At 50.6% G+C, this 27,789-nt stretch overlaps 1 protein-coding gene and 1 long non-coding RNA gene across 4 annotated transcripts; one reads left to right on the forward strand and one right to left on the reverse strand.

Moving 5' to 3' along the window:
* Window positions 1-12,907: 12,907 nt before the first annotated feature.
* LOC125715589 (adhesion G protein-coupled receptor A1-like) lies at window positions 12,908-27,734 on the forward strand. Of its 3 annotated transcripts, XM_048987334.1 has the most exons (7): window positions 12,908-13,481; window positions 13,969-14,058; window positions 21,009-21,136; window positions 22,447-22,570; window positions 23,547-23,698; window positions 24,096-24,191; window positions 24,513-27,734. In XM_048987334.1, exons 2-7 carry the CDS (start codon window positions 14,056-14,058, stop codon window positions 25,891-25,893), a joined length of 1,884 nt encoding a protein of 627 aa, XP_048843291.1. In that variant the 5' UTR covers window positions 12,908-13,481; window positions 13,969-14,055; the 3' UTR covers window positions 25,894-27,734. The 3 variants fall into 3 exon arrangements, with proteins under 3 accessions (XP_048843291.1, XP_048843293.1, XP_048843292.1); XM_048987336.1 differs by lacking the exon at window positions 13,969-14,058; XM_048987335.1 differs by lacking the exon at window positions 12,908-13,481 and having other exon boundaries at window positions 13,520-14,058.
* LOC125715590 (uncharacterized) lies at window positions 16,427-21,842 on the reverse strand. Its single transcript, XR_007384109.1, has 4 exons — window positions 21,706-21,842; window positions 17,238-17,347; window positions 16,911-17,110; window positions 16,427-16,827 (listed from the first exon to the last, which is right to left on the reverse strand). It is a non-coding gene; the product is annotated as an uncharacterized LOC125715590 (long non-coding RNA).
* Window positions 27,735-27,789: the final 55 nt, after the last annotated feature.

Consider the following 27,789-nt stretch of genomic DNA (forward strand, 5'->3'; position numbering starts at 1 on the left):
AAAATCCTTATCCACGCCGAAAGGGAGAATGAGAGGCTGTAATCACTGAGAAGCACACGCCGTTTTCCTGGGCCGGCCAGTTGAATGTCCAGGCCACTGACTACTCACGCTGACAGCCAGAGCCCAGGCCAGAGCCTGGAAGCAGGTCAGCCTCCTCCCTGTGACCCCTAACATGCCCAGATATGCAGAAGAGGAGACTTCGACAACATACATGTTTGTTTCGTCATTATATAGCAATGTGGCATCATGACAAATCTTTGATGATTTAGTGATAGCGTTGCTGTTCAGTAATACTTGCATTAATTTCCAAGTTCTTATTGAGGTGCTTATTTTCATTCTGTTCTGATCCCATACAATAAGCTTTTTACTTCATTATCATCTGGGTGATGGTAATGAACTGTTTATGATGTCTTTGCCCGTCAGGGAAAGCTCGCTAATGTGCTCCAGGATCCCTCTGCTGAGCCGCTGTCCACTGCTTTTACATGCTGAACAGTGGACTCCTCCAGCATCGGTCTGGCCAATCGGAGTTCAGCTCAGTTCGGCTCGGACCAATAGGCAAGCAGGGAGGACCCCATGACTCATCCCCGACGGTGCTGCAGTAGGGGGTGCCCTTCGAGAGGAGAAGCCCGTCAGACCTGAGATTAATTGCCGGCTTGTTCCCATTCAGCTGGCAGGCCAGGAAATTAGCACCCAGAATTATTATTAGTATTATTAACATTTAAGTGCTTTGTGGGGGAAGCCAAAAAGCAGAGCAGGAACACGCCAGGCAGCCTGCTGGGGACGATGGTGGATTGTGCCACCTGCCGGTGCTGGGGTCACCTGATGGTTCTTGCTGATGCCTGTCTCCTGCAGGGGGCAGACCTATTGGGGGCTGGGGGGGAGGATAACCGCTGCTCTCCCCAGACGCCCACCGAGCCCTAGATGCCCAGTCCCAGTCAGTCAAATCCTCACTGCACCTTTGAATGTTTTGATCACACTGGAACTGGGCTGTTCCTCAGTGGGGACGGACCACGTCCTTCCTCTGGCCCAGCATCAGTCTACAGCTGACATGTGAGGAAAAGGAAAACGATAAATAATAAAGACTAATGAAGCACAGTGTGCTTTGTTTTACTTTTCTAGTTCTTGAGAGAAAGGGTGTCCGATTCCTCTTTTGTACAGATAGCATCACACATGAAAAATTATGTGGGTCTTCAACATGCTTGAGGCAGGACATTCATAGAACAGCTGGACCTGTGTGGTGTCACATGGGAGCAGCAAGGTGTCAGGTGGGCTGGGACTGGGTCATGTGACCTGGGAGCTGGCCAGTGCTCGGATGGACCGTTCTTGGAAAACATCTCACCCAGTACTTTGAACCCCTTTCCTTAGAGACGGCCAGTAATAAAGGAGAACAAGATGGTTTTTCTGGGATCAGGAAATCTTCCCTCATTCGGAGGCTGAGGTATGCAAGTTCAAGCACAAAGCCGGGGGTGTGGAGAGTTACATCTCCTGCCTACTCTGGGTGTGAATTGAACCAGAATATGTGTTAAAAGGGAACTATTGATGGCCTCCAACTGTGTGTGGGAGAGTGTTTAAGCGTGTAGCAGGTCATTATGTCTACTCAAGGGCATCTTCAGCCTGCTGGTGACACTGAAGCTGAATAAGAAGAATATCATGGGGCGGAACTGGACCCAGAATCCACGTCAGAAGCAGGCAGAAGATGGAGAAGGCAGTACGGTCCATGTAGGGCAGAGAGGAAGCCAGAATAAATGGGACAGACTAACAGAACATTATTGATCGGAAGCGGCAGTATACACAGTGCCGGGGGGGTGTGGCATTCCGGTTCAGATGAACTGGGGGGGCAGTAGCAGACCCCCCCCCACCCGTCCCTGTTCCACCAGCATAGCTGGAAGCTGAGCAGCAGGAAGGAGGACTAGATTATGGCTGCTGGCCGAACAATAGCGTGGCCAAGGACAGTCATGCTCGGTGACGTCCCCACGCTGGTCCCACTGCCCACCGTCCCTCCCCACAGTCATGCTCGGTGACGTCCCCACGCTGGTCCCACTGCCCACCGTCCCTCCCCACAGTCATGCTCGGTGACGTCCCCACGCTGGTCCCACTGCCCACCGTCCCTCCCCACAGTCATTACTAGGTGCCAGAACACAAAAGTCTTTTCTCCCAAATAACCCACATGGCATCTCGCTGGGCTCCAATGATGGGAAGCTTATCTTACATACACTCACACTACACAAGGTCAGCTTACATACACTCACACTACACAAGGTCAGCTTACACACACTCATCTTACACTCATCTGACACACGCTCATGTTACACATCCTCAGTTTACACATGTTCAGCTTTCTTACGGAAATACCTATTAAGTCTTTATGCTGTTTGCAGTACTGCCTGTTACTTTACCGCACATTGTGGATATTTATCATTACTGATTCATGTTATGTCATGTTTCATGTTACTTCTCCAATTTCACAGTCTAGACAGCCATGCATTCCACTGCACACTGTACTGAGCATAACCCTGTATGTGACAAATGAAATTTCGATTGATTGATTGTCCCCAGACTCTAGTATGGCCCTTATGTGATCAGGTAGATCATCAGTCACACAGCATGCTCCCACATGCGACAGCATGTTCCCCCATGTGACTGCATGCTCCCACATGCGACAGCATGTTCCCCCATGTGACTGCATGCTCCCACATGCGACAGCATGTTCCCCCATGTTACAGCATGCTCCCTCATGCGACAGCATGTTCCCCCACGTGACAGCATGCTCCCTCATGCGACAGCATATTCCCCCATGTGACTGCATGCTCCCACATGCGACAGCATGTTCCCCCATGTTACAGCATGCTCCCTCATGTGACAGCATGTTCCCCCACGTGACAGCATGTTCCCCCATGTGACAGCATGCTCCCACATGCAACAGCATGTTCCCCCACGTGACAGCATGTTCCCCCACGTGACAGCATGTTCCCCCACGTGACAGCATGTTCCCCCATGTGACAGCATGTTCCCCCACGTGACAGCATGTTCCCCCACGTGACAGCATGTTCCCCCATGTGACAGCATGTTCCCCCACGTGACAGCATGTTCCCCCATATGACAGCATGTTCCCCCATGTGACAGCATGTTCCCCCACGTGACAGCATGTTCCCCCACGTGACAGCATGTTCCCCCATGTGACAGCATGTTCCCCCATGTGACAGCATGCTCCCACATGCGACAGCATGTTCCCCCACGTGACAGCATGTTCCCCCACGTGACAGCATGTTCCCCCACGTGACAGCATGTTCCCCCATGTGACAGCATGTTCCCCCACGTGACAGCATGTTCCCCCACGTGACAGCATGTTCCCCCATATGACAACATGCTCCCGCACACTACACTGTAACCTCACACAGCCCCACAGCACTCCACATCTGCGCAGATCCTCCGAGATACTGAGAAAACCTCATGAAATCCTCGAATCTTTCCCCCATGTGACCTCACAGCACCCCCCTCTATCTGTGAGGAGCAAACAGGCCCCTGGGGGTTTGGCACACGCCTTCAGCGAATCTCCTTCACGGTTTCACCCTGAATGACAGACGGATGCTGGGAATCTCTCACTGCTGCTGTGACAGACATGGGAGAGCTGCCCATCGGTCGAGGAGGAAGCCAGCGCTGAAGGAGCTCCGGGGATCAGGCTGGCTGGAGCAGCTTTCACCATTATTCCATCATCAACCTATTTGTGACCCATCCCCATGAAATGAGTCTTAAGTCGCACTGGTAGAACTGCACCCATAAGACTCATTTCATGGTGATGGGTCACATTTGTCAGTTTTTGCTTGAGTTTTTCCCTTTGATTGTAGTTTTGCAATTTACATTCCATACACCATTCTGGTGCCATAGTGTTTCAGCATTTTATTGTTTTTATGATCCTTTGTAATTACCGGCATGGTTTTTCCACCCTGGAGGAGGCGGAGAGGAGCAGAGGAGGGTGGGCGACAGATAAGAGGGGGCATTTGTCAATGTAGAACATTTAACTGCAGAATATAAATGTCTGGAACAGAGAGAAGAGGGAAGAGGGTGAGCAACAAAAAAGTGTCCCAGTAAAAGGGGGTGCATTTATTAATGTAGAACATATAACTGCAGAATATAAGTGCTGAATATGTAAGGAGATTGAGTGATGAGGGGAATGAAGCAAACAGCAGGTCCTGACTCATTTCTCCTTCCATGTGTTAATGCGCTCTGACTGAACACACATGTGTGTGTGTGTGTGTGTGTGTGTGTGTGTGTGTGAGCGTGACATCTGTGTGTGAGCGTGTCATCTTCCAACAGTAAGGCACGTGACTGCAGGCACATTACCTCAGCATCGTTAATGTCTGCAACTCCTGATGCTCCTGTCCACAGCATCGTTAATGTCTGCACCTCCTGATGCTCCTGTCCACAGCATCGTTAATGTCTGCACCTCCTGATGCTCCTGTCCACAGCATTGTTAATGTCTGCACTTCCTGATCCTCCTGTTCACAGCATCGTTAATGTCTGCACCTCCTGATGCTCCTGTCCACAGCATCGTTAATGTCTGCACTTCCTGATCCTCCTGTTCACAGCATCGTTAATGCCTGCACCTCCTGGTGCTCCTGTCCTCAGTGTCGTTAGTATCTGCACCTCCTGCTGCTCCCATCCTCAGTGTTGCTAATGCCTGCACCTCCTGCTACTTCTGTGTGCAACATCAATATTGTCTGCACCTGCTAGTTATATCTTCAATGTCATTAATGTCTGCACCTCTTGCTGCTCCAGTCCTCAGTGCCATCAATGTCTGCACCTCCTGCTGCTCTCATCCTCAACATCATTAATGTCTGTGCCTCCTGATCTTCCCAACCTCATTATAGTCTGCACCTCCTCATAGGCCATTGAAACATAAATTTAATGTTTCAAAGGGACATGAATGAGGGCGAGTGGTAAGAATGAACAGTGTGTACTTCTGGCCTCTTGTTTACTCAAAATCCTCTCCTACTGGCTGCCTTTGGTGGGGGGAGGGGGGGGGGTTACTAGTCATAGCCTGTTTGTCCTGATAATCCTCCTTAATAAACCACAGATCGTTTATCGTTTACATACTAAGCCGATGGCATTTCGTTTGAAAATGAAATCTCTGGCGAGCAACTGATCTCCTTTTGCTGCCTGGGGGAGGAAGTACACTACGTGCTACACATGGCTAGTTACACCAAAGCCGTGCGCTTCCAGCGCACAAACACACACAAAAACACACACACACCTTTCACTGCGTGCGAGCAAACCAGTGCTGGGCTCTCTGGCCACGGGAGCCTGCTCTCTCTCCCCCCAGCCTTTTGTTCCTGCGGGGCTCTTAATTAATTAGCCTTGATTGAGCTGTTGATTGAATGAATTATACATCGCAAATCTTTTAAGGTTACACGTATTCCTCATTGGGTATGCATATTGTGTAGCGTTCAAAGAGGTCTGGGCATCTCATGCAGGATACAGGTATTAAAGAAGCAGATGTTCCCTTATGTGACTGCAGACGCATTTGACTTGCTGTCCTCTGTGAGTTAGGGGAGTCATCAGCGCTCAGTGTCTGCAGCTGGCTAGTTCTGTTGTACGCTAGCTGATCTGTGCGTGTGCTTCCATGATGCTATGCTTGACGTAAGGTTCCACCAAGTGGGCTAATTATCTTGCCCAAATCCTGTTCCAGAGCTCAACACCGCAGGCCTCTGCCTTTCACCGGCACAATGTAGCATCCTGTTTTTGCGAGATTAGCTTAGCACAATTAAGTTGCTGCTTTGTCACCATGACGACGGACAGCCTTCTGTGTTCTGCTGAGCATAATGTAAATGGGAAAGTATTAACAGAACATTGAATGACAATTAGTGTGCCGGCGGTTTGAGGCCTGTTGTGATTTACCATGCTTCAGGCTGACCCAAATGGGAGGGGAGAAGCCTGGGGCGTGGCTTAGATACACCAATGAGAAGGGTTCGTCAGGACCACATTCAACACTTGTATTCTACACACACAGAGCTGAGCAAATAAGGTGAATACTTGGCTCCATTGCGCAGGGGGTTGGGTGGGGCATCTTTCATTTTCCCTATCTGATCCCCCACCCCCCCCCCCCCCACCACAAAGGGTTGGTCCACTGCAACATGTGGTCTCTTTGCGTCCTGAGGCATAACGAAGGCAAACATCATTGCAAAAATTGTGCATCATGTCATTACTGGTGACATCATACCAACCCTGGTTCACAGCCATGTGACATCAGAGTGGGAGCCACTGAGCATGTGCGGAACCGGGGCATCGTGGCGGATGCAGGGAGTCACACTTGCTGCTCTGGGGAAGGTTAACACCTGATGAGATAAGCGTTGTCCAAAGTATCGTGCGCGTTGCGCTCGGAAAGATTAGCTAAATGAAGTAACACTATTGATGGCAGCCTTCGATTTTGCAGTCTGTCTAAACTGCTAATAAATAGCCTGAGTGACTCGCAGAGATGTTCGGTTTGGCTGTTAACCATTCGATAGAAATCACCCTGCTGTCTTGGCAGAAACTGAGAGCTCAGGCTTTGGAGAGTTCGGGCCGTACTCTCCAGATGTCACCTGCGGGGGGCGGAGTGACACAAAGCTCCAGAATGATATGGGAATGCAATGGCCAGCTAGGCCGGCAGGCCTGATAATTCATGAATCTGGAAAATTATGATTCGATTTTAATGCGTGAGCTGAACAGTGGCTTCAGTGACTTAAAACAAATTTGGCTACATAAACAAAAAGACACCTTAGTATATCTTCCCCTCTCACTTTCATGAGCCAGCCAGCCAGCCACCCAGCCAGCCAGCCAGTCACCCAGCCACCCAGCCAGCCAGCCAGCCAGTCACCCAGCCACCCAGCCAGCCAGCCAGCCACCCAGCCAGCCAGCCAGTCACCCAGCCAGCCAGCCAGCCAGCCACCCAGCCAGCCACCCAGCCACCCAGCCAGCCAGCCAGCCAGCCAGCCAGCCACCCAGCGAGCCAGCCAGCCACCCAGCCAGCCAGCCAGCCAGCCACCCACCCAGCCAGCCACCCAGCCAGCCACTCAGCCAGCCAGCCAGCCAGCCACCCAGCCAGCCAGCCAGCCAGCCACCCAGCCAGCCAGCCAGCCACCCAGCCAGCCAGCCAGCCACCCAGCCACCCAGCCAGCCAGCCAGCCACGCACCCAGCCAGCCAGCCAGCCAGCCACCCAGCCAGCCAGCCAGCCAGCCACCCAGCCACCCAGCCAGCCAGCCACCCACCCAGCCAGCCAGCCAGCCAGCCACCCACCCAGCCAGCCAGCCACCCAGCCAGCCAGCCAGCCAGCCAGCCAGCCAACCAGCCACCCAGCCAGCCAGCCACCCAGCCAGCCAGCCAGCCAGCCAGCCAGCCAGCCACCCAGCCAGCCACCCACCCAGCCACCCAGCCAGCCAGCCACCCAGCCAGCCAGCCAACCAGCCAGCCAGCCAACCAGCCAGCCAGCCAGCCACCCAGCCAGCCAGCCAGCCAGCCAGCCAGCCACCCACCCAGCCACCCACCCAGCCATCCAGCCAGCCAGCCACCCAGCCAGCCAGCCACCCAGCCAGCCAGCCAGCCACCCAGCCAGCCAGCCACCCAGCCACCCAGCCACCCAGCCAGCCAGCCAGCCACCCAGCCAGCCACCCAGCCACCCAGCCAGCCACCCAGCCAGCCAGCCAGCCAGCCAGCCAGCCACCCAGCCAGCCACCCAGCCAGCCAGCCAGCCACCCAGCCAGCCACCCAGCCAGCCACCCAGCCAGCCACCCAGCCACCCAGCCAGCCAGCCTAACACATGCTGCCAAAGGCAGCAGCACAAAAAATCGGGATATATAAGCACTCAGCTGTGTTAAGCCAGGTAACTAGCATGATTGGATAACTCAGCCGTTTGTTACTGTTGCATAACGTCCCAATCGGGACATGCTGACAGAGGCGGTGCAGTGCCTGTTAGCGCTGAAGCTAACGTCGCCCCATTGCTTCTGTGTCCATAGGCTTAGCAGACACTTTTATCCAGAGTGACATGCGTATTTAAGGAAGCAGGGTCACCAGGCTGGGGGTCAAGGGGCCCACCAGTGACATCACTCTGCTGACCCTGGGAATCAAACCAATGACCAGAGAGCCACAACACCTCCCTACTCAAACACTCTTCCTAATCTAAACATCCATTGTAGGCCAGGCAGGCTATCTTACTGACACAGCACAAATAAAAGCAGGTCTGCTAACCTTCAAAATGCCATCGTTGCCCATGTGGATGAGCTGTAACCTCCTTCTTCTTAGAAACACCAGCGTTTCTATTCATGACATCATGACCCAGCTCATGAGAATAGAGACAGTGAGCTATCAAACATGATTAAGATGCCCGCCGGAATACCCTTCAGACATTCAACAGATATTCCCACATTTACCTGAAATTTATAAAAGCAAGAGAACAATTAAATTGTCAAACAGTGAAGAAAATTGTGCTGAAAATGTTATTGCATGTGTTCAGTTTTGAAGACACATTTAGTGCAGCTATAAAGCCACACCCCCCCATCACGGCACCTCCACACAGTGAGTTATTCTAAGGCGCCCGAATGAGGCTCTTTCCATTTATTTATTTTTTACTCAGTGTGACTCATTTCTCAGTAAACCGGCTCCCTTTGTGACCCCACTTGTTAAAATTCAACCTATAATTCATCGTAATAGTGACATCGTAGTCAATAGACAGGCAGCCCTCGGGTTACGGACAAGATGCGTTGCCTGTCTGTATTGAAGTTAAATTTCTAGGTAGACTGGAAAAATAATAATGTACTACATAATAAAAATAATTACTATACTGTAATAATAAAAATAACTACCTACAATGCAGTACTGTACCTCGAACCGATGAATCGCTGAAGCTGTACACTAACATGTTCTGGGGCCAGAACGAAGAATGATTGTAGAGGGGGTGGGTCCCAGCGACTGGGGGAGCTGGGATCAATACATCTGATTCAGTATGAGTTGTCCATAAGTCGGACATTTTTAAATTTAGCACAATTGTTAAAGTGCTCCAACTGTCTGGAGGATTAATGTATCGTTCATACAAGTATCTTAAGCATCCTTGTAAGTAGGAATGAATATTCGCCACTGGCAGGATGTACTGGGTAGCACTCAGATTGAGTGAAATCACTACAACATGACACCTGTATGAATCCTGAATGAACAGAGTGTATGAGCACTATATGAGTCCTGATTGAGTACAGCATGAGCCCTGTATGAGTCCTGATTGAGTACAGGATGAGCCCTGTATGAGTCCTGATTGAGTACGCCATGAGCCCTGTATGAGTCCTGATTGAGTACGCCATGTGTCCTGTATGAGTCCTGATTGAGTACGCCATGAGCCCTGTATGAGTCCTGATTGAGTACGCCATGTGTCCTGTATGAGTCCTGATTGAGTACAGGATGAGCCCTGTATGAGTCCTGATTGAGTACGCCATGAGCCCTGTATGAGTCCTGATTGAGTACGCCATGTGTCCTGTATGAGTCCTGATTGAGTACGCCATGAGCCCTGTATGAGTCCTGATTGAGTACGCCATGAGCCCTGTATGAGTCCTGATTGAGTACGCCATGAGCCCTGTATGAGTCCTGATTGAGTACGTCATGTGTCCTGTATCTATCTTGAATGAATACAAATGGAACTCTTGAATGAGGGCAGCATGAAGCCTATATCAGTTCTTTTAAATACTATATGGACAAAAGATTTGCGACACCAGGCCATTACACCCACAGAAATTTGTATGACATCCCATTGGTCCTCGCATTGCAGTTATAACAGCTGTCGCTCTCCTGGAGAGGCTTTCCACAAGATTTTGGAGTGTGTTGGATTTTTTGCCCATTCATCCAGAAGAGCGTTTGTGAGGTCAGGCACTGATGTGGGATGTAAAGGTTCGCAGTCTCCATTCCAGTTCATCCCACAGGTGTTCGATGGGGTTGAAGTCTGGGCTCTGTGTGGACCGGCCAAGCTCTTTCACACCAAACTCACCCAACCATGTCTTTATGGACCTTGCTTTGTGTACTGGGGTACAGTCATACTGGAACAGAAAGGACCTTCCTCAAACTGGTCCACAAAGTTGGAAGCATTGTATTGTCAAAAATGTCTTAGTATGCTGAAGCATTAAGGCTCCCCTTCACTGGAAGGGGCCCAGTCCAACCCCTGAAAAACACCCCCATACCATTATCCCTCCTCCATCAAACTTTACAGTCGGCACAATGCAGTCAGGCAGGTAACGTTCTCCTGGCAACCACCAAACCCAGACTCATCCATCAGAACGCCAGACAGAGAAGCGTGATTCATCACTCCGCAAAACACATATCCACTGCTTCAGAATCCAGTGGCAGCGTGCTTTACGCCAGTGATTCCCAACCGGGGGTACGCGTACCCCTAGTGGTACGCGAGCACATTACAGGGGGTACGTGGAAAAAAATTTTATATTTAATTTCCCTGATGATGGGTAAATATTATCAGCCATTCCATTAGCTGTGCCCTGGTATAGAAAGAAAATCTATCTGGGATGTGTTGCTTAATGAATTAAATGTTCAAGTTATGGAGATTTAATAAAATGTTTTAAATTTGATAATCAGTTGTACGTTCTACTTTTATTGAATCATCAACACATTTGACAAAGGGGGTACTTGTGGTATGAGAAAATCTCTCAGGGGGTACACAATTCAAAAAAGGTTGGGAAACACTGCTTTACGCCACTCCATCCGACATTTGGCACTGCGCTTGGTGATGTGAGGCTTGCATGCAGCTGCTCGGCCATGGAAGCCCATTCCATGAAGCTGCCAGTGCACAGTGTTTGTGCTGGATTTAACGCCGGAGGAATGTTGGAACTCTGCAGTTATGGACTCAATGGAGCGACGACTTTTACACACCATGTGTTCAGCACTCGGTGACCTGCTCTGCCGCTTCATGTGAGTTTCTATTGCTCCTAAATGCTTCCACTTTGCAATAATACCACTTCCAGTTGACCATGGAACATCTAGCATGGAAGAAATATCATGAACTGACTTATATAGTGTATGTGCAGTAATCTTCTTCTACTGACTGTATCAGTGGTGCAGCACTGCAGTTAAAAATACAGCAACGTGATAAAAGAAACAAATATATTTAGTTTTTTTTGATGATTTCGCACTCAGAGTGCACGCTCTCCCCCCCCCCCCCCCCCCCCCCCAATTTGACACCTCTTCACAAGCATTTAACTAATGGCACTGGCTGCCAAGTCACACGACCTAATAAGCAGGTTACCATGGAGACAATCAAGGAAGGTAACCCTTTACTGCAGCTGCGTCATACACATGAACATGTATGACGCAATGCATCGCTGTGGAGACCTGCCATGCAAGGTGCGCAGCTCACGCTGAAGAAGCGGCGTCACACGCGTGTGTGCATGCGTGCAGGTCTCCCTGAACATGACCGGCTGGATCGCTTAGCTGCGCTTCCCATACCGGCAATCAAGGTATAAGAAAGTCCCAGTAACTGCCCTATACCGGCGCCATGCCTGACACGCCCAGGACAGTGTGCAGCGTTCTGAGGCTTCATGGAGGAACTCAGCCTACTCAGTATGTCCCAAACAGGCCGGAAATGTATTTGAAAGCCCTGAAATCAAAATCACGTCATGGCAAGAAAGGACCTGTTTTATGTGTCCCGACATGTTGATGCATAAGAGACAGACGGAGCCAAGGATGCTCTCACATCCACTGTGAGCAACCCTCATGAAGAGTAACTTTGGGTGTAAATGAAGGATTCATTAAATAAATAAACAAAAAAATAGATAGATAAATAATGCCCTACCCAGAACAATGCCTATTGTTACACTAATCCAAAAGTCTTTCAGGTTTAACAGATGGTGCAGAAAAACAGTTGAATATTTTTAAATGTAATTATTGTCTTCTAAGTAATTATAATAACAGAAAATATAATGCTGAAGGTTTTGATCCTGAACACCAGTGCATGCTAAAATGTTTGTTCATAAGATTAGGCCAGTGTGGGGTGCCTATATACTGAACAGGAACACTAAGCTGGAATGGGGTGCCTATATACTGAACAGGAACACTAAGCTGGAATGGGGTGCCTATATACTGAACAGGAACACTAAGCCGGAATGGGGTGCCTATATACTGAACAGGAACACTAAGCCGGAATGGGGTGCCTATATACTGAACAGGAACACTAAGCTGGAATGGGGTGCCTATATACTGAACAGGAACACTAAGCTGGAATGGGGTGCCTATATACTGAACAGGAACACTAAGCCGGAATGGGGTGCCTATATACTGAACAGGAACACTAAGCCGGAATGGGGTGCCTATATACTGAACAGGAACACTAAGCCGGAATGGGGTGCTTATATACTGAACAGGAACACTAAGCCGGAATGGGGTGCCTATATATTGAACAGTAACACTAAGCCGGAATGGGGTGCCTATATACTGAACAGGAACACTAAGCTGGAATGGGGTGCCTATATACTGAACAGGAACACTAAGCCGGAATGGGGTGCCTATATACTGAAGATGAACAGGTGTAGTGTCGTTCCCGTTTCACAGCACTACGTACGTTGTTATAAGTACGTATCAGTCCAGCAGGGTCTGGGCTTAGAACTGTGCATCGGTGCAGAAAGTCCAGTAATGGGAAGGCAACATAAAGAAGCATCTTAAAATAAATAAGCAAAATACACTGTTTGACATGTTATACTAATTGATATTATTTATTTCAAATGATTTGAAAATTTTTCCGTAATTCAGAATGATTTTAGATATAGAAATTAATCCAAAGTAAATCTACTAAAAAGTAATTTACAGTATCTCACTATCTTAACAGGTGTAATCCGTTTATGTAGTTCATGAATGACTCTGAAATAAATACGGTAATTTAAAAGGCGTGGAAACACGCATTGGTTTTCCAGGTTAATACACAGGCTACCAGTGTCAGCGAAATGTGGCTATATTAATAACAGTTGCCATGACGTCACCGTGTCCATTTTATAGACGCTTTTAAGGAAGGGTTTCGTTTCGGGACATAACCCTAATGCGAGGATAAACCCCGGAAGATTGTCGCTTTAAATAAGAGCTGCAGCGCCTATGTGCCCTGGAGCGGAGACGGCACCGACCACCGCTAGCTCTGCGGCGTGGAGCTCCGCCGGAGGAGCGCGCTAAGGACGGCAGATCGCACGGATACCGGGCCGCCGCGCTCTGGCAGCTCCCAGCCCGGAGAGAAAGGGTGCAAACTTATCCGCGTTAAACGCGAGTTAAATGTTGGGCTGCGATGCTCCGTGTCTTTTATGCCTGGCCGAGCTGTCGCCCCCTCCGGCTGCAGGCTTCCCCGCAGTACCGCCTGGCACTTCGTGCTTTAATTGCCTTTGGAAATGACTAACTCTGCGTTTGCGTCGGACGGGCTGCAAACTGGATGACGATGGGAAGCTCGACGGCATTTTTACACTAGTTGCATTCACCGAATTAGGTAAAGAATTCTATATATATATATATATATAGACGAAAAAAAACTCCGCGTTGATGTTTCGATTTAGCGAATTTACGGTAGCTGTAAAATAAAGACGGAGCTTAGAATATAATCTCTGCGAGATCAATAATAATTATCAGCAGGCAGCTCTCTGAAATGCATACATTACTCTAAATAAAAGTCAGTTCTTACCTTAGCAAATATTTTTCGTAACATTGTTCCATAACTACGAACCTATTTCTCATCTTTACCCCAACTGGTTCGGCTCAAGGTACCAGTGCGCTTTTTGTATATTTTTTCCTGCCTTCGACACCACTGCCATCATTTGTTATCTGCAGTGGAAACAGGGTCGTTGAAAGCCGGACAGCAGCCTTTATACGTTATTAATTGCGTTCTTACAAATGCTCATAAATGAGCTTCGATTCGAACGCCGGCACCGAGCTCCGGTCCGGTCCGGTTCCCCGGGCTGACGGTGCTGCTTCTGCAGGTGTGTAGCTGTCCTGCCCTCGGATGGCCACGAACACATCAGGGCTGCTCCCCGCAATTCATTTCTCTGCGCGATCTGGCAGCGCGAATGGTGAGTCCCGAACCGAGCCGAACTAACGCGCCGGGCGGCATCTTCAGTTGTGCGGCGTGTCGATGTGGGAGAGGCGATTGTTTTAAAGTTTTACACCGCTAGTGCTTTTAAAGGTGCCATTCCTACTTATTCTGGCCGCGTTACATTGCACATTTAATGGGTTAATAAAAGTATAAAGGGAAGCTGTACTTCTTTGAATATTTGAATCGATTTGTTGGGTTTTTCCAGACTCACAGTCAACAGAACATTGTCAGATCTTTCCATTAATAGTTCGGAGTACATTCTACATATACTGGATTGTTGCAATAGGCTGATATCATCGTGATCCATAACATTCTACTCATCGACCCGTGTTTTATTCACACTCTGCCAACGCATCCATGACGTGGAAAGTTAAACAACTGTGTTGGTGAATGAAGCCCTTCAGGAGCAGCTCTGCACGCCGCGTTACGTTCACGGCGCTGAACACGAAGTGTGAATCATTCATTCACCTTCCCATAATCTATCCCGATGTCCGAGGGCCCGTCTCTCTTTTTAAATATGCATGAAGACAGATAGATGTGTCGGAGGCTGTGGGTCTGCCTGGGAAAACCCTGCGGAAAGGCGGGCGCCGCATACCAATGGGGGGAGGCCAGTGACTGCGGCGCGATAGGGGGCGGGGGCACGGCCCACCATAGGCTGAGGGTTCAAGGAGCTGTCAGGTCTCCTATGCGCTCAAGGATGGAGAGGCTTACATTATATGTGCTATATATACGACTTTAAAAGGAATGGTTCTGTAACATCGCTGATTAGCTTGCCCTATATGTAAACTGGTGTAATAGCACCTCAGTCCTATAATGACTAATAAATCCTGTAATGATGTATCAGGTCTGTAACAGCAGTAATATTAAAAACTCCACAGTCCTGTGACTGTCAGTTCTGTTTTTTGTAAAGCATGGTGCCTTGTGAACATCAGTGACTCCGCCAATGAGTGTGTTGTAACTGCTTGGCTGCTTAATGGAGATGCAGCCTTGAGTAAATGGTCCTTAAATCACCTGAGCATCGCGAGGTCTCTCTGGCTCCGGCTGAACATGTGGCTTTGTGGAGGACAATACATGTAAGCGGTTTTTTCTCCCCTGAGTAATGGAACCTTGCAGCAGTTAACAGGGAGGTTAACATGCCACACAGCCAATGGCTTTTCAGCACCATGGACAGCGGTGTAATATTGTCAAGGGCAAAAATGTGTGTGGCATAATCAGTTACAGAATAGGTTTCATTCCCTTGGACAGGGTGGTGTCATCAGTTACAAGCTGGGTTTCAATCCCATTAACAGGGTGACATCATCAGTTATAGGCTGGGTTTCAGTCCCATGGACAGAGTGGGGTCATCAGTTATAGGCTGGGTTTCAGTCCCATGGACAGAGTGGTGTCATCAGTAATAGGCTGGGTTTTAGTCCCATGGACAGAGTGGTGTCATCAGTTATAAACTGGGTTTCAGTCCCATGGACAGAGTGGTGTCATCAGTTATAAGCTGGGTTTCAGTCCCAGGGACAGGGTGGTGTCATCAGTAATAGGCTGGGTTTCAGTCCCATGGACAGAGTGGTGTCATCAGTTATAGGCTGGGTTTCAGTCCCATGGACAGAGTGGTGTCATCAGTTACAAGCTGGATTTCAATCCCATTAACAGGGTGACATCATCAGTTATAGGCTGGGTTTCAGTCCTATGGACAGGGTGGTGTCATCAGTATCAGGCTGGGTTTCAGTCCCATGGACAGAGTGGTGTCATCAGTTATAAGCTGGGTTTCATTCCCATGGACAGAGTGGTGTCATCAGTAATAGGCTGGGTTTCAGTCCCAGGGACAGGGTGGTGTCATCAGTAATAAGCTGGGTTTCAGTCCCATGGACAGAGTGGTGTCATCAGTTATAGGCTGGGTTTCAGTCCCATGGACAGAGTGGTGTCATCAGTTACAAGCTGGATTTCAATCCCATTAACAGGGTGACATCATCAGTTATAGGCTGGGTTTCAGTCCTATGGACAGGGTGGTGTCATCAGTATCAGGCTGGGTTTCAGTCCCATGGACAGAGTGGTGTCATCAGTTATAAGCTGGGTTTCATTCCCATGGACAGAGTGGTGTCATCAGTAATAGGCTGGGTTTCAGTCCCATGGACAGAGTGGTGTCATCAGTTATAGGCTGGGTTTCAGTCCCATGGACAGAGTGGTGTCATCAGTTACAAGCTGGATTTCAATCCCATTAACAGGGTGACATCATCAGTTATAGGCTGGGTTTCAGTCCTATGGACAGGGTGGTGTCATCAGTATCAGGCTGGGTTTCAGTCCCATGGACAGAGTGGTGTCATCAGTTATAAGCTGGGTTTCATTCCCATGGACAGAGTGGTGTCATCAGTAATAGGCTGGGTTTCAGTCCCAGGGACAGGGTGGTGTCATCAGTAATAAGCTGGGTTTCAGTCCCATGGACAGAGTGGTGTCATCAGTTATAGGCTGGGTTTCAGTCCCATGGACAGAGTGGTGTCATCAGTTATAGGCTGGGTTTCAGTCCCATGGACAGGGTGGTGTTATCAGTTATAAGCTGGGTTTCAGTCCCATAAACAGGGTGGTGTCATCATTAATAGGCTGGGTTTCAGTCCTGTAGACAGGCTGGTGTCATCATTTATCAGCCTGGGTTTTGATCCCATGCCCAGGGTGATAGGGTGCTAACATGGACTGTGTTTCAGCATCCTGGATTATCACGTTAGTGGGCAGTTTTGAAGCTCAGCACACTAAACCTCAGTGCCTGTGATCAGAAGGTTGTTGGTTCAATGGCCGACCTCGACAGAATATTCACATGCCTGTGGGCTTCTGAGCAAGGCCACTTACCCCCAGCTCCACGAGTGCTGGATGCTGGCTGACCCAGCGTTGTGACCTCCAAGCTTGAAGTAGATGCACAGGGCTTTGGTCTTTTATTAACAGGCAAAAAGAGATGTTGACGGCGAGGGTGTGACAGAGGCCAGGTGTGCGAGGACCTCCGGGATGCCTCTGGGGTGTCCTGGACCCGCCTGCCCTCTGTGCCTCTTCTACTATACAAAAGGATTATTTCGGGTGACACTGCGACGACGTGACACTGCGACGACGTGTGAAATACTGACAAACAGCCAGGCTTTTGCCAAACGGTGTGCAGAGACCAGAACTGACAGGTTTACTTACTGGTTCACAGACACTGACTGGTGGGCCGGTTTTCCGGGCACCGAACAAACAGGCGAAAGACGCTGACCTGCCGTGGGCAACCGACTCCTTCAGATCCACCCACTTCGTTTCTATAGAAACAAGGAGGATGCACGTTATGCCCGCGTCCTTTCATTTTCCTCTCTCAGGCCTACTTGTGTATCATTCGTTTAATTCCGAATGCAATTTTAGGAATTAATGACAATGGGAAAGAGAATGTAATAAATGGAATTAAAATGGGAAGTAATTTATCAGCAGGCAAAGCTTAGCAGTGACTCACTGTGTCGATGGTGCAGTGTTGCTACCCATCATGCACTGCATTGTGTCTACCTGTCACCCCAGGATGAGTTCTGTGTCGTAATTAAAGGAGGCCCAATGAAGCCCCTATTCCGGCACGCTGTCATTGGCTGACTCAGGCCTCTTGATTATAACATACATTCAAGCTTTTGTCCCCGTATTTGTCTTTTCTAAAAGCGACTCTGACAGTTTCATGTTCTTAGTATGAAAACAGCACAGTTCTTTCTCGGCACTGACTGCTCCGCCAGAAATCTTCTGTTGGATTCCCGACTGCTGTGCTTCATCTCTCTCCCAGCAGGGGGCGTGGCAGTTAAATTGCAGCCCAAGTTTGGTGATGCGGCTTCCGGAACGTGCTCTGCTGTTGTACCTTAGGGAGACACACGTATCCTGAATTGCTGCTACAAATTGTGCAACTGGAAATCACGCAGCCGTTCTGGGGAAAAATGTCACCTAGGCAGCGAAAAAGTAGCTGCCCTCTTCTTTTTCATTCATCCCACATCTGACATGTCAGCAGCTCACGGACCTCGGGCCAAACTCAGCCCCCAGCCTCGCTGTCATCCATCCGCATGCAGGTATACATCATCATCAGTCATTCTGTCGAGTGTGTCTTTTGGCCACTCTATGGATCAATGCTTTCCATGTTTACCGATCTAGATCAGCAGGTGCACAGGACCTCGGTGATGACATGCAGAGAGCGAGTGATAATCATACCAAGTCGTATATTTAGTCGTCTTCGTACTGGATAATAATCACTAGTCTGACCAGGCTGAAAAATATGACAGCTTGCATGGGCAACTGGGAAGGGACAGAATTAATGAACTGCTGGCAGTATGTTTTTAATCGTGGTGGGGAGAGCAGGGACGCGGTACTCTGATGGCGAGTTAGAGAGGACGTGGACTCGCTGGCCTCCCGACACGTGACGTGACGCACAGCCGCGGGGGGGACACAGGCCTTATGTGCCTACGGACGGCTGCTGTACTCATGGCTGCTTGGTGATTAAGCGTAGCGAGGGGATCCTAGCTGAGGCCGAGCTTGCAGGCAGGTGATGTCCTCTCTCCTTAATCGTTCCTGATGCCTGCAGTCTTGTTGGCAGTGGGGGGGTCATTTCCTGGACAGATTTTTGTTCTCAGTCCAAACATAAGTACCCTTATCTCTGTGTCATTAGCCTGCTACCCTTTATTGGGGTCCCTTGAGATTGGATTGAGTCCATCGGAGCCTCATTAACTAAAGCGGCTTTGACACCCCATGTTTTAAAGTCTATATTTAGTGAAGAAAAACACACAGTACTTATGCTGGACCGAAATAGGTAGCTTAAAATAAACATCGGGCCCCGCCGGGCCTGATATCACAGGAGGGAGCCTCACATTTAGGCCGTCTTCATAACATCCTCATTGGACCCCGTCTGGGCAGAATGTTCCAGAACCAGCCTGGCAAGGCACGGCGCCACCTGGGATTCAACGAGCTTTACGACCTGTATATAAATGCAGTTTGTGATGTCTGAATCTGGGCTATTTCGGGACTAACTAACGGTTTGTCAGCAGCTCGATGGGGGAACTAGTGGCAGAGCTGAGCCAGTCAGAATCTCAGCCACACTGCCAGTGAGGAGCAGGGGAGGCCCAGGACAGGCCCAGTACAGGCCCAAGACAGACCTAAGACAGGCCCAGGACAGACCCAGGACATGCCCAAAACAGGCCCAAGACAGGCCCAGGACAGGCCCAAGACAGGCCCAGGACAGGCCCAAGACAGGCCCAGGACAGGCCCAGGACAGGCCCAGGACAGACCCAGGACATGCCCAAAACAGGCCCAAGACAGGCCCAAGACAGGCCCAGGACAGACCCAGGACATGCCCAAAACAGGCCCAGGACAGGCCCAAGACATGCCCAGGACAGGCCCAGGACAGACCCAAGACAGGCCCAAGACAGGCCCTTGTGGCAAATTAAATCTGAAATTTGCCCATAACAGCATCATTGGCAGAGATGAGCACTTCCAGGCAGAGTGACTCCCTCCATCGCAAAGTAAGAGGTGCAGTGATCTCTGCTTCTTGAGTCTCTATTATGTCCAAGGAATCCCCTTTGAGAAGAGGGATTAGCGGGTCGTCATGCGCATGTCCCCTTTGCAAAGCGCCTGCTGCTTTTTGTCCAAAAACCCAGGTTTCCTGCCAAGAAGAGGCTGGTGCTTTGAGCTTCACTGCGTGACAGTGATCCAAAGCGTACATGAAACTACAAAAGTGGGATAACTGCAGAAAATGAACTCCCTCTTCCCGCTACTCACATCTACTTGCCACCACATCACAGATGTACATCAAAAGGCGAGGGGAGCTAGAAAATTCCCACGTGAAGGAAAGTCAGGTACTTTGCTTTCTAGGAAAAGGCAGAACGTTATGGATACCATGAAGCAGGAGGCATCAGAGTGATCTGTGCCACAGAAAGCTGCAATGAGTGCGGCCTGCCGAGTGCGGCCTTCTGAGTGCGGCCTGCCGAATGCAGTCTGCCGAGTGCAGCCTGTTGAGTGTGGCCTTCTGGGTGCGGCCTGATGAGTGCGGCCTGATGAGTGTGACCTTCTGGGTGTGGCCTGATGAGTGCGGCCTTCTCAGTCTGGCCTGCCAAGTTTGGCCTTCTGAGTGAGGCCTGCCAAGTGTGACTGGTGGGAATGGTGTGGCTCATAGCATTAGGCCTCAGTATCTCACGCTCAGTAACAGAGTGACATACTCTCTACTACACATAGACCTAAAAAGAGTTTTTCGGTCAGCTTTATATTATTTCACACCAACAGGCTGCTCCGTTTCCTAAGAAAATGCATGATTCATTACATAATTATTGCAGATCGATCAGAATGAAAACTTTTTACTTACAAGGTCATTCTGGATAGGCTGTGTTACTGGCCCCGCGGAGGTGCACATGTGGGTGATATGGTTACCAGGGGCACCATCTCCACTTCGGTCACCTGATGAATATGATATATTTGCGTGCGGGTGTGAGCTCCGCCCTCTCCCCAGTCAGAGCCGCTGAACATCAGTTAGAAGTTGGATGAGTCGCAGGGCCCCCTCACGCTCTTCCAGGTACTGCTGCTTAGCAGAAGCTTTTATCCCAGCGACATCCTTTGTTTGTTTGTTTCTGTTTTTCCAGAGAGCAGGTCAGTCAGTCCCTGCGGCAGCTGGGGTTAAGGGCCTCACTCAGGGGCCCGAAGGTGACATCACACAGCCTCCGAACCCGCTGAGCCCCCCCTGCCCCCATACTTGCAGACAGGCAGGCTTTTGCTGTGTTATTTCCTGCCTAGTGTCTCCGCTTTACTCCTAAGTATGAGACAGGCCTCGCGTCTTCCCTGCTATGTTGGGGGGTGTCAGTCCATGGTTGGGGCTTGAGTGTTTTGTATGTTCTTGTTAATTTGCTCCCTCCTCCCCCTGCCTGTCGTGATGTGATCAGGGCGGTGGCCTGTGTCTCCCGTCTCCCCCAACAGGACTTTGAGAATGCGCTGGCCTTCCCCCCCTACCCGGGGGAGTTCCTGCACCCGGTCGTGTACGCCTGCACGTCTGTGCTGCTGCTGTGCATGCTCACTGCCATCGTCACCTACATCGTCCACCATAGGTAAGGGGGGGCAAATGGGAGGGAAACAGGCTCCTTCTGGCTGAAATGGGACTGCCAAGCGAAAGCTAAAGATGAATATTTTATAATGGTCTATAAAGAGGTAGAAATGTGTATGGTCTTTCTGGAATGTTCCAGAATATACCCCGGCTGTATAAAAATAACAGTCAGGCTGGGAATGACCAAAGACTGTTGGCACATTTTCCCGTTTGGTTTCTCACACGTCTTGCCGAATCCCCACAAAGTGGGTGGGACTTACGCATGTTGCCATGTTCCGGATGCGTGTGTGCAGAGTGCGTGAGAGCAGAGTGCGTGCGAGCAGAGTGCGTGAGAGCAGAGTGCGTGAGAGCAGAGTGCGTGCGAGCAGAGTGCGTGAGAGCAGAGTGCGTGCGAGCAGAGTGCGTGAGAGCAGAGTGCGTGCGAGCAGAGTGCGTGAGAGCAGAGTGCGTGCGAGCAGAGTGCGTGCGAGCAGAGTGCGTGCACGAAGAGTCCTACTCCTACTGCATCTCCTACTCTGTACAGAAAGACACTGCAGGCTCTCAGAAACATCACACACTCTGCTTGCTCAGTACCTCATGCGTTCGGCTGATCAATTTTTAAAGGACATTAATGATGAAAAGGTCTTTTCTAAAATATTCTCCTGGCGGTCTGCCTCCCGCAGCCGTCCGTATGGTGAGCGCGCTGCCTGTCGTGGCTTTGGGGGCTGCCTGCATGGACACCGACTGCCCTGTGGAGATTAGCACAGCCACTTAGGCTCCCTGTGGAAAGATGCCAGGTCCCACTTCTGTGGAATCACTCTCCGGATGTCAAATGGACCATCTTGAATCCCTTAAAAAATCTGAAATATGAAAGTGTCAATTATGCATTTGGGAAGAAACATAATTCATTTATTTTTCATGTACATTTTATTTATTTACCTGGTGCTTTTAATCCAGAGTGACATACAGGAAACAGAGGAAACAGGGTCCTGGAGCAGCTGGGGGTTAGGGGCCTTTTCCGGGGGTCCAACGGTGACATCACTCCGCCGACCCCAGGTCATTAAAGCAGAAGGGCTTGTTATACTCATATGTGAGCACAGGCAGAATTTAATGCGATGCTAATTGAAGATAAACACCAACCCCCAGAGAGCTCTGCTGGTCTCCTCTCTCTTATCTGAACTGGTTCCCACTGGCTTCTCTTTGTAGCCTAGTTAAGAAGTGGAGGGATTCATGGCTTCTGAAGAACATGTGTAAATAAGCTCCCGGTAGCTGTGCCGTTAAGCGCGGGGGCTCACTGCTGCTCTCTGTGGTTTCTTGTCCCCCCCCCCTCTCCAGCGCCATCCGCATCAGCAGGCAAGGCTGGCATGTGCTCCTTAACCTCTGCCTGCACACAGCACTGACATTCACTGCCTTCGCCGGGGGCATCAACCGTATCAGCTCCCCTGTCGCCTGCCAGGTGGTGAGTGCTCCCGCCGCCCGGGGAAGCCATTATTTAGCCGCTTGGCGGCCCCCCCCCCCCATGGGACCCACCCCCCACCGTCAGGATGTCCTTGTCACATGGAATGACAGCGGCTGACTCTCGATGCCCAAACAGACCCACGTAGCGGCAGGCCCTCACCGTGACACCGCGGGGCTGTCGGGGGCCTCATGGAGCCCGGCAGTAATCGCCATGGTAACGAGCACCACCCGCCCGCATGCTTCTGACTATTGAAGCATGCGCTAAATCCATAGCGCGAGATTACGGGCGATGCTGTCGGAGGAATCCAGGGCTTCTGCTCTGCTGTACTCTGAATTGCTGTACAGTGAATACTGACGCACAGGAAATGGCTGGATTAACATGCAAACACGTTCCGTTCATCATATTACATTCTTAAAAACACGTTAGTTAGCATGTAAATTACATTAATGATTTGTCAGAGAGACATTTCCTCTGGGCACTCCAACAAGCAGCCTGGCTAATTGATGGTTCTAAATTGCCCATGATGTATGATTGTGTGATGGACCGGCATCCCGTTCAGGGCGTCCCCTGCCCTGTGATGGACCGGCATCCCACCCAAGGTGTCCCCTGCCCTGTGCCCTGTGATGGACCGGCATCCCACCCAAGGTGTCCCCTGCCCTGTGCCCAGTGATGGACCGGCATCCCGTTCAGGGCGTCCCCTGCCCTGTGATGGACCGGCATCCCACCCAAGGTGTCCCCTGCCCTGTGCCCTGTGCTGTCCCTGCGACTCTGACCAGGATAAATGGTCTGCTGTATGGATGTTGGAGTATCCAGAAATGCACTAAACTAGACTAAAACACTGCAGTGAAGCAGAATACTACAGGTTTCAAGTTTTAACCCATCTCACACTTTATGAGCAGTAGCGGCGACACTGCTGCTCCAGGAGGGGCGCTAGTGAGTGGTTTTCTGACGTGCAGTGCGTCTGGCTCTGCCACAGGTGGGCGTCCTCCTGCACTACTCCTCGCTGGCCAGCCTGCTGTGGTTGGCCGTCAGCGCCAGGTTCATCTACACCCAGGTGAGCAGAGAGGTGCCCCAGGGTCCGGATGGGGACCCCTGCTCCCCCCAGAGACCCCCACCAGGCATTGTGAGGTATGTGGGGGGGGGGGGGGAGTGGGGGACACTCATAACTGACAGGGTGACTGTTAGGTCTCAAAGTAGGAAAAGTCCATTACAGCTGGACAAGGAGCAAACTGTCTCCCATAAAAACTCGCTACAAATGCAAATATCAGATATGATGCTATAATTTGAATGATTATTCTGTCTGTTATCCATAAATGAAACACTGTCTTTACGGGGCCTCTTCCAGCTGCCTATACCTGCCCTTTGGTAAGTCCGTCCCTGACCAGCTGTAAATGGCCATATACCGATCAGTACGATTCAGTGTAAGCTTAAACTACCAGGGGTACGGCTCCACGCCGCTCTGAACTAGCCTCAGTGAGGCGAATGGAGGTCAACAGCAGCCTGAGGTGAGTTTCTCTTCCGGCAGGTTCTACCTGGTTAGTGACGGTGTCCCACTCCTCATCTGTGCTATCACCGCGGCCACCAACATCCAGAACTACGGCAGCAGCGACAGCAGCCCTTTGTAAGTAGGGGGCCCCGGGCCCCAGGCCCCCGCCCCCGCTCACACACGCCTCCGCCCGGGACCTGCTGTTCCAGCACTGTTCTGTCCTTCCTGCCGCGTTTTTAAGGGACCTTAAAATAGCCCAGAACTTGCAGAAGGTGCTTGTGCAGAACTGTCACGTTTCCTGTGGTGATGATGTCCTCGTGGTTATGAGGCCAGTGTGGTAAAACATGAGTGACTCCCACGGTGCGTTAATGAGGGCCGGGTGCAGGGGGCGGGCCTTGCTGATGTCACGCCGGCGACTCCCCCAGGAATGTGATTAATGAGCTTCCCGTTGCGCAGCTGCTGGGTCGCCTGGGAGCCAAGCCTCGGCGCTTTCTACGGTCCTGTGGCGCTCATCGTCCTGGCGACCTGTGGCTACTTCCTGTGCGCCTCCATCGAACTGCGGCGGCACCCCGAGCGCCGATACGAGCTGCAGGTGACGCCAGAGGAGCGGCGGCGCCCTGTGGGTGGGGCGGCGGGACCGGGCGACGCCCCCGGTGCCACGCTGGCCAATGAGATCTCGCTGAGGGCACAGCTGCACACCGCCGCCTTCACCTTGCTCCTCTTCCTCAGCACCTGGGCCTTCGGCGCACTGGCTGTATGGCTGAGCCCCATCCTTGATATGGTTTTCAGCTGCTTGTATGGAGCATCCTGTGCCAGTCTGGGCCTCTTCCTGCTCATCCAGCACTGTGCCAAACGTGAAGACGTCTGGCAGCGCTGGTGGGCATGCCGCTCTGCCCCACCCCCCGCTGCCGCCCCTGCCAAGCCCAGCGCCAACGGTGACGCCCCCTCTGCCCACGCGGGCCCCCCGGCCTTACAGCCAGGCCCCTGTTGTGTGATCCCACTCTGCCAGAGGGAGACAGAGGGTGACGTACAGACTGGCACCCCCTCCGGGCCGCCACTACAGAGCTGTCTGAAGGACAGGGCTAAGCCACGCCCCCTCAGCAGGTACACCTACCAAGCGGCGTCGTCAAGTTTGGACAGCAGCGCTCACAGCTCGTACCCGGAGAGCTCGCAGTGCGCCCTCGAGCTGCACCCCTGCCACACACGTGATGCAGATGTGTGCCACGGCATGCGGGAGGCTCACTCGTGTCACTGCGTCCGTGACACATTGCCGTGCTCGAGCCCAAGCGACTTGGAGGCATGCCACAGCACGAACGAGGGCCACACGTGTCATGAGGCGCTTGCATGTGCCGGCTCACATGATGGACACGCCTGTGACAGCACGCATGAGGCACACGCATGTGAGTGCATGCGCCAATGTCATGTGTACAGATGCATGCGTGAAGGACACAGCTGTAACAGCGTGCACGAGGGACACACGTGTAAATGCATGCATGAAGGATACACGTGTGGATGCACACGTGAAGGACACGCCTGTAGCAGCATGCATGAAGGCTGCTGCAATTACCACCGGCAGCAGGCGTGCCCGCAAGCGGACCCCTTCGCCATCGTATGCCATGGCACCGCCAGTCCCAGCTCTGCCCTCTATGGCTACAGGAAGATGGCCAATAGGGAGACACTGCTTCCACTGGAGGTGGACTCACAGAATGTGGCCAATCAGATGCAAGCACCCGCCTACCCACAGACACAAACCAATCAGAACAGAAGCCAAAAGGAAGGCTTGAAGCAGCAGGGCCACATACGGACCGGACTGTGGAAGAACGAGACCAGTGTCTGAGTCCTGGGAGGAACCAGCTACTGTAATCTCACTTTTATATTGCTCTTCGGTATTCTGGGTCTGACTTCCCTCTCCATCATTGGCCTGCATAACATCCACAGAGTTATATTTTCCTATGAAGGCAACGGTGAAAACCAAGGCAAACATTAAAAAGCATCTTTAACCTAAAAGACGAATAGGTAAAAAAGACCAATCATATATCTCTGTCGTCATGATTGAGCATGTTTGGACGTTTAAGGTTAGCAAAGGAGCACTGAAGGCAACTATAATTCTAAGCAGCAATCACTGACTTCCATGTTTGAGACACTTACAATTGTTGTGAAATTATGGGTGTTTTAATGGTTGAAATGTGTAAACTGAAATAAAACGGTGAGGTAAAACAATTCATTAAAGGAAAGAATCGCTTCTCATGAGTTGTAGAGGACCAAAATGTATCTGGGCTGAGGAGTCCAACCCATCCTTTTATTATCGTGTCATGTGATTGGAATGAGCCAATAGGAGCCGATGTTAGAGCCGAGCCGTGTAGCTTGAACCAAAGCATGTCATGCTCTGGAGGTGTGGAATTTTTTTTTAATTAATTTGCCAAAACACACTTTGGAAACATATCGCAAAACAGTGCCAATCTTTTTTGATTGTGATAAATGGGGACCCACTTGAAGCTGCGGAACTTTAAAGTGTTTTAATTTTTCTGCGTACAGTCTTTATTGGCAACGGTGGTGTTCATGCTGCAATGGACAAAAAAATAAATACCACATTTATCATTTTTAAGCTAACGTCATTCTAGGCTTTCCTTGTGAGTGTGATTTTACTCGCATCTGACATGCAGCGGTTATGACATGTATTCGGTTATGAGTCTGTATATCAAAGCCGCTCCGTTTATGAGGATGTTAATTACTTAATGTGGTCAGGCGTGTCAGGACGTGGTACCCTCGCCGGTGCTGTTCGGCTGGCTGAGACACCTACATGTGCTCGTACGTGCCACTGGGCGCCTGCTTGGGTGAGCAACAGCCGTAGCTTCGACGGAGCAGAACACAGACGCAGACTCTGGTGAGATCAGCGAGCGCTGCGGCCGAACAGCGGCCTGTATGACTGCCGCTACGGTCTCGTTTGATGATGGATCGTTTCTGTGAAACGTCCAGCCGTGACGGTTAATACTCTAAGCTGTTTAGAAGAGGCTGGACAGAAATAACAAGAAAAAGGTTTCAAAGACGACAGTTTAGAGGAGCCCTGTGATGCTGTGCTGTGCATCAGTCTGCCTCTTTAGAGCTTGTCCTGTTTCATTATGATTATGGCTCCAAAGCACCAACACGGGGATTAATTATGAAAATATAACGTGTCTCGTTAACACGAGGGTCAGAAATCTCTAATTCGTTCCTCTCAGTCGTACAGTCAGTCCCAGCAGGTGTGTGAAATCCCATCGAAACAGACAACACTTCTGCTTGATTTCAGTTCATTCATCACCGTCTTTAACGCAACACCAGCCTTGAAAATCGATCCGTTTCAGTAATCGCCTGGAAACCAGACACTATTTTTTTTGCTTTGTTTCGTTTTCAGGTATCTGACTCCACAAATAATGCACTATTTCCCCTGCTCTCGGTTACGTCCACAAAGCCCCACATTTGCAGCCATATATGATGTCTGTGCTGTGAGTGTCAGTGTGCTGAATCCGGACAGGGCTTCATGAGTCAGTGCTCCTGTTTTTAAATGACCCCCTCGGTTTGCGCCAGATTGTCTGTAACATGCACCAAAGGCTCATTTCTCACTTTGCTTTCACATGGAAACGTTTCTGACTAATATGTTTTGTAATCACAAATAAAGGTGTTTCTGCTGGGTCCTTCCCTGATGCTGTGTTCCAGTGCTTGTGTTTCTCTTAATAACTGGGGATCACTGCACGAC

This window comes from Brienomyrus brachyistius, chromosome 20 (assembly GCF_023856365.1).
Source record: "Brienomyrus brachyistius isolate T26 chromosome 20, BBRACH_0.4, whole genome shotgun sequence".
Classification (NCBI taxonomy): domain Eukaryota; kingdom Metazoa; phylum Chordata; class Actinopteri; order Osteoglossiformes; family Mormyridae; genus Brienomyrus; species Brienomyrus brachyistius.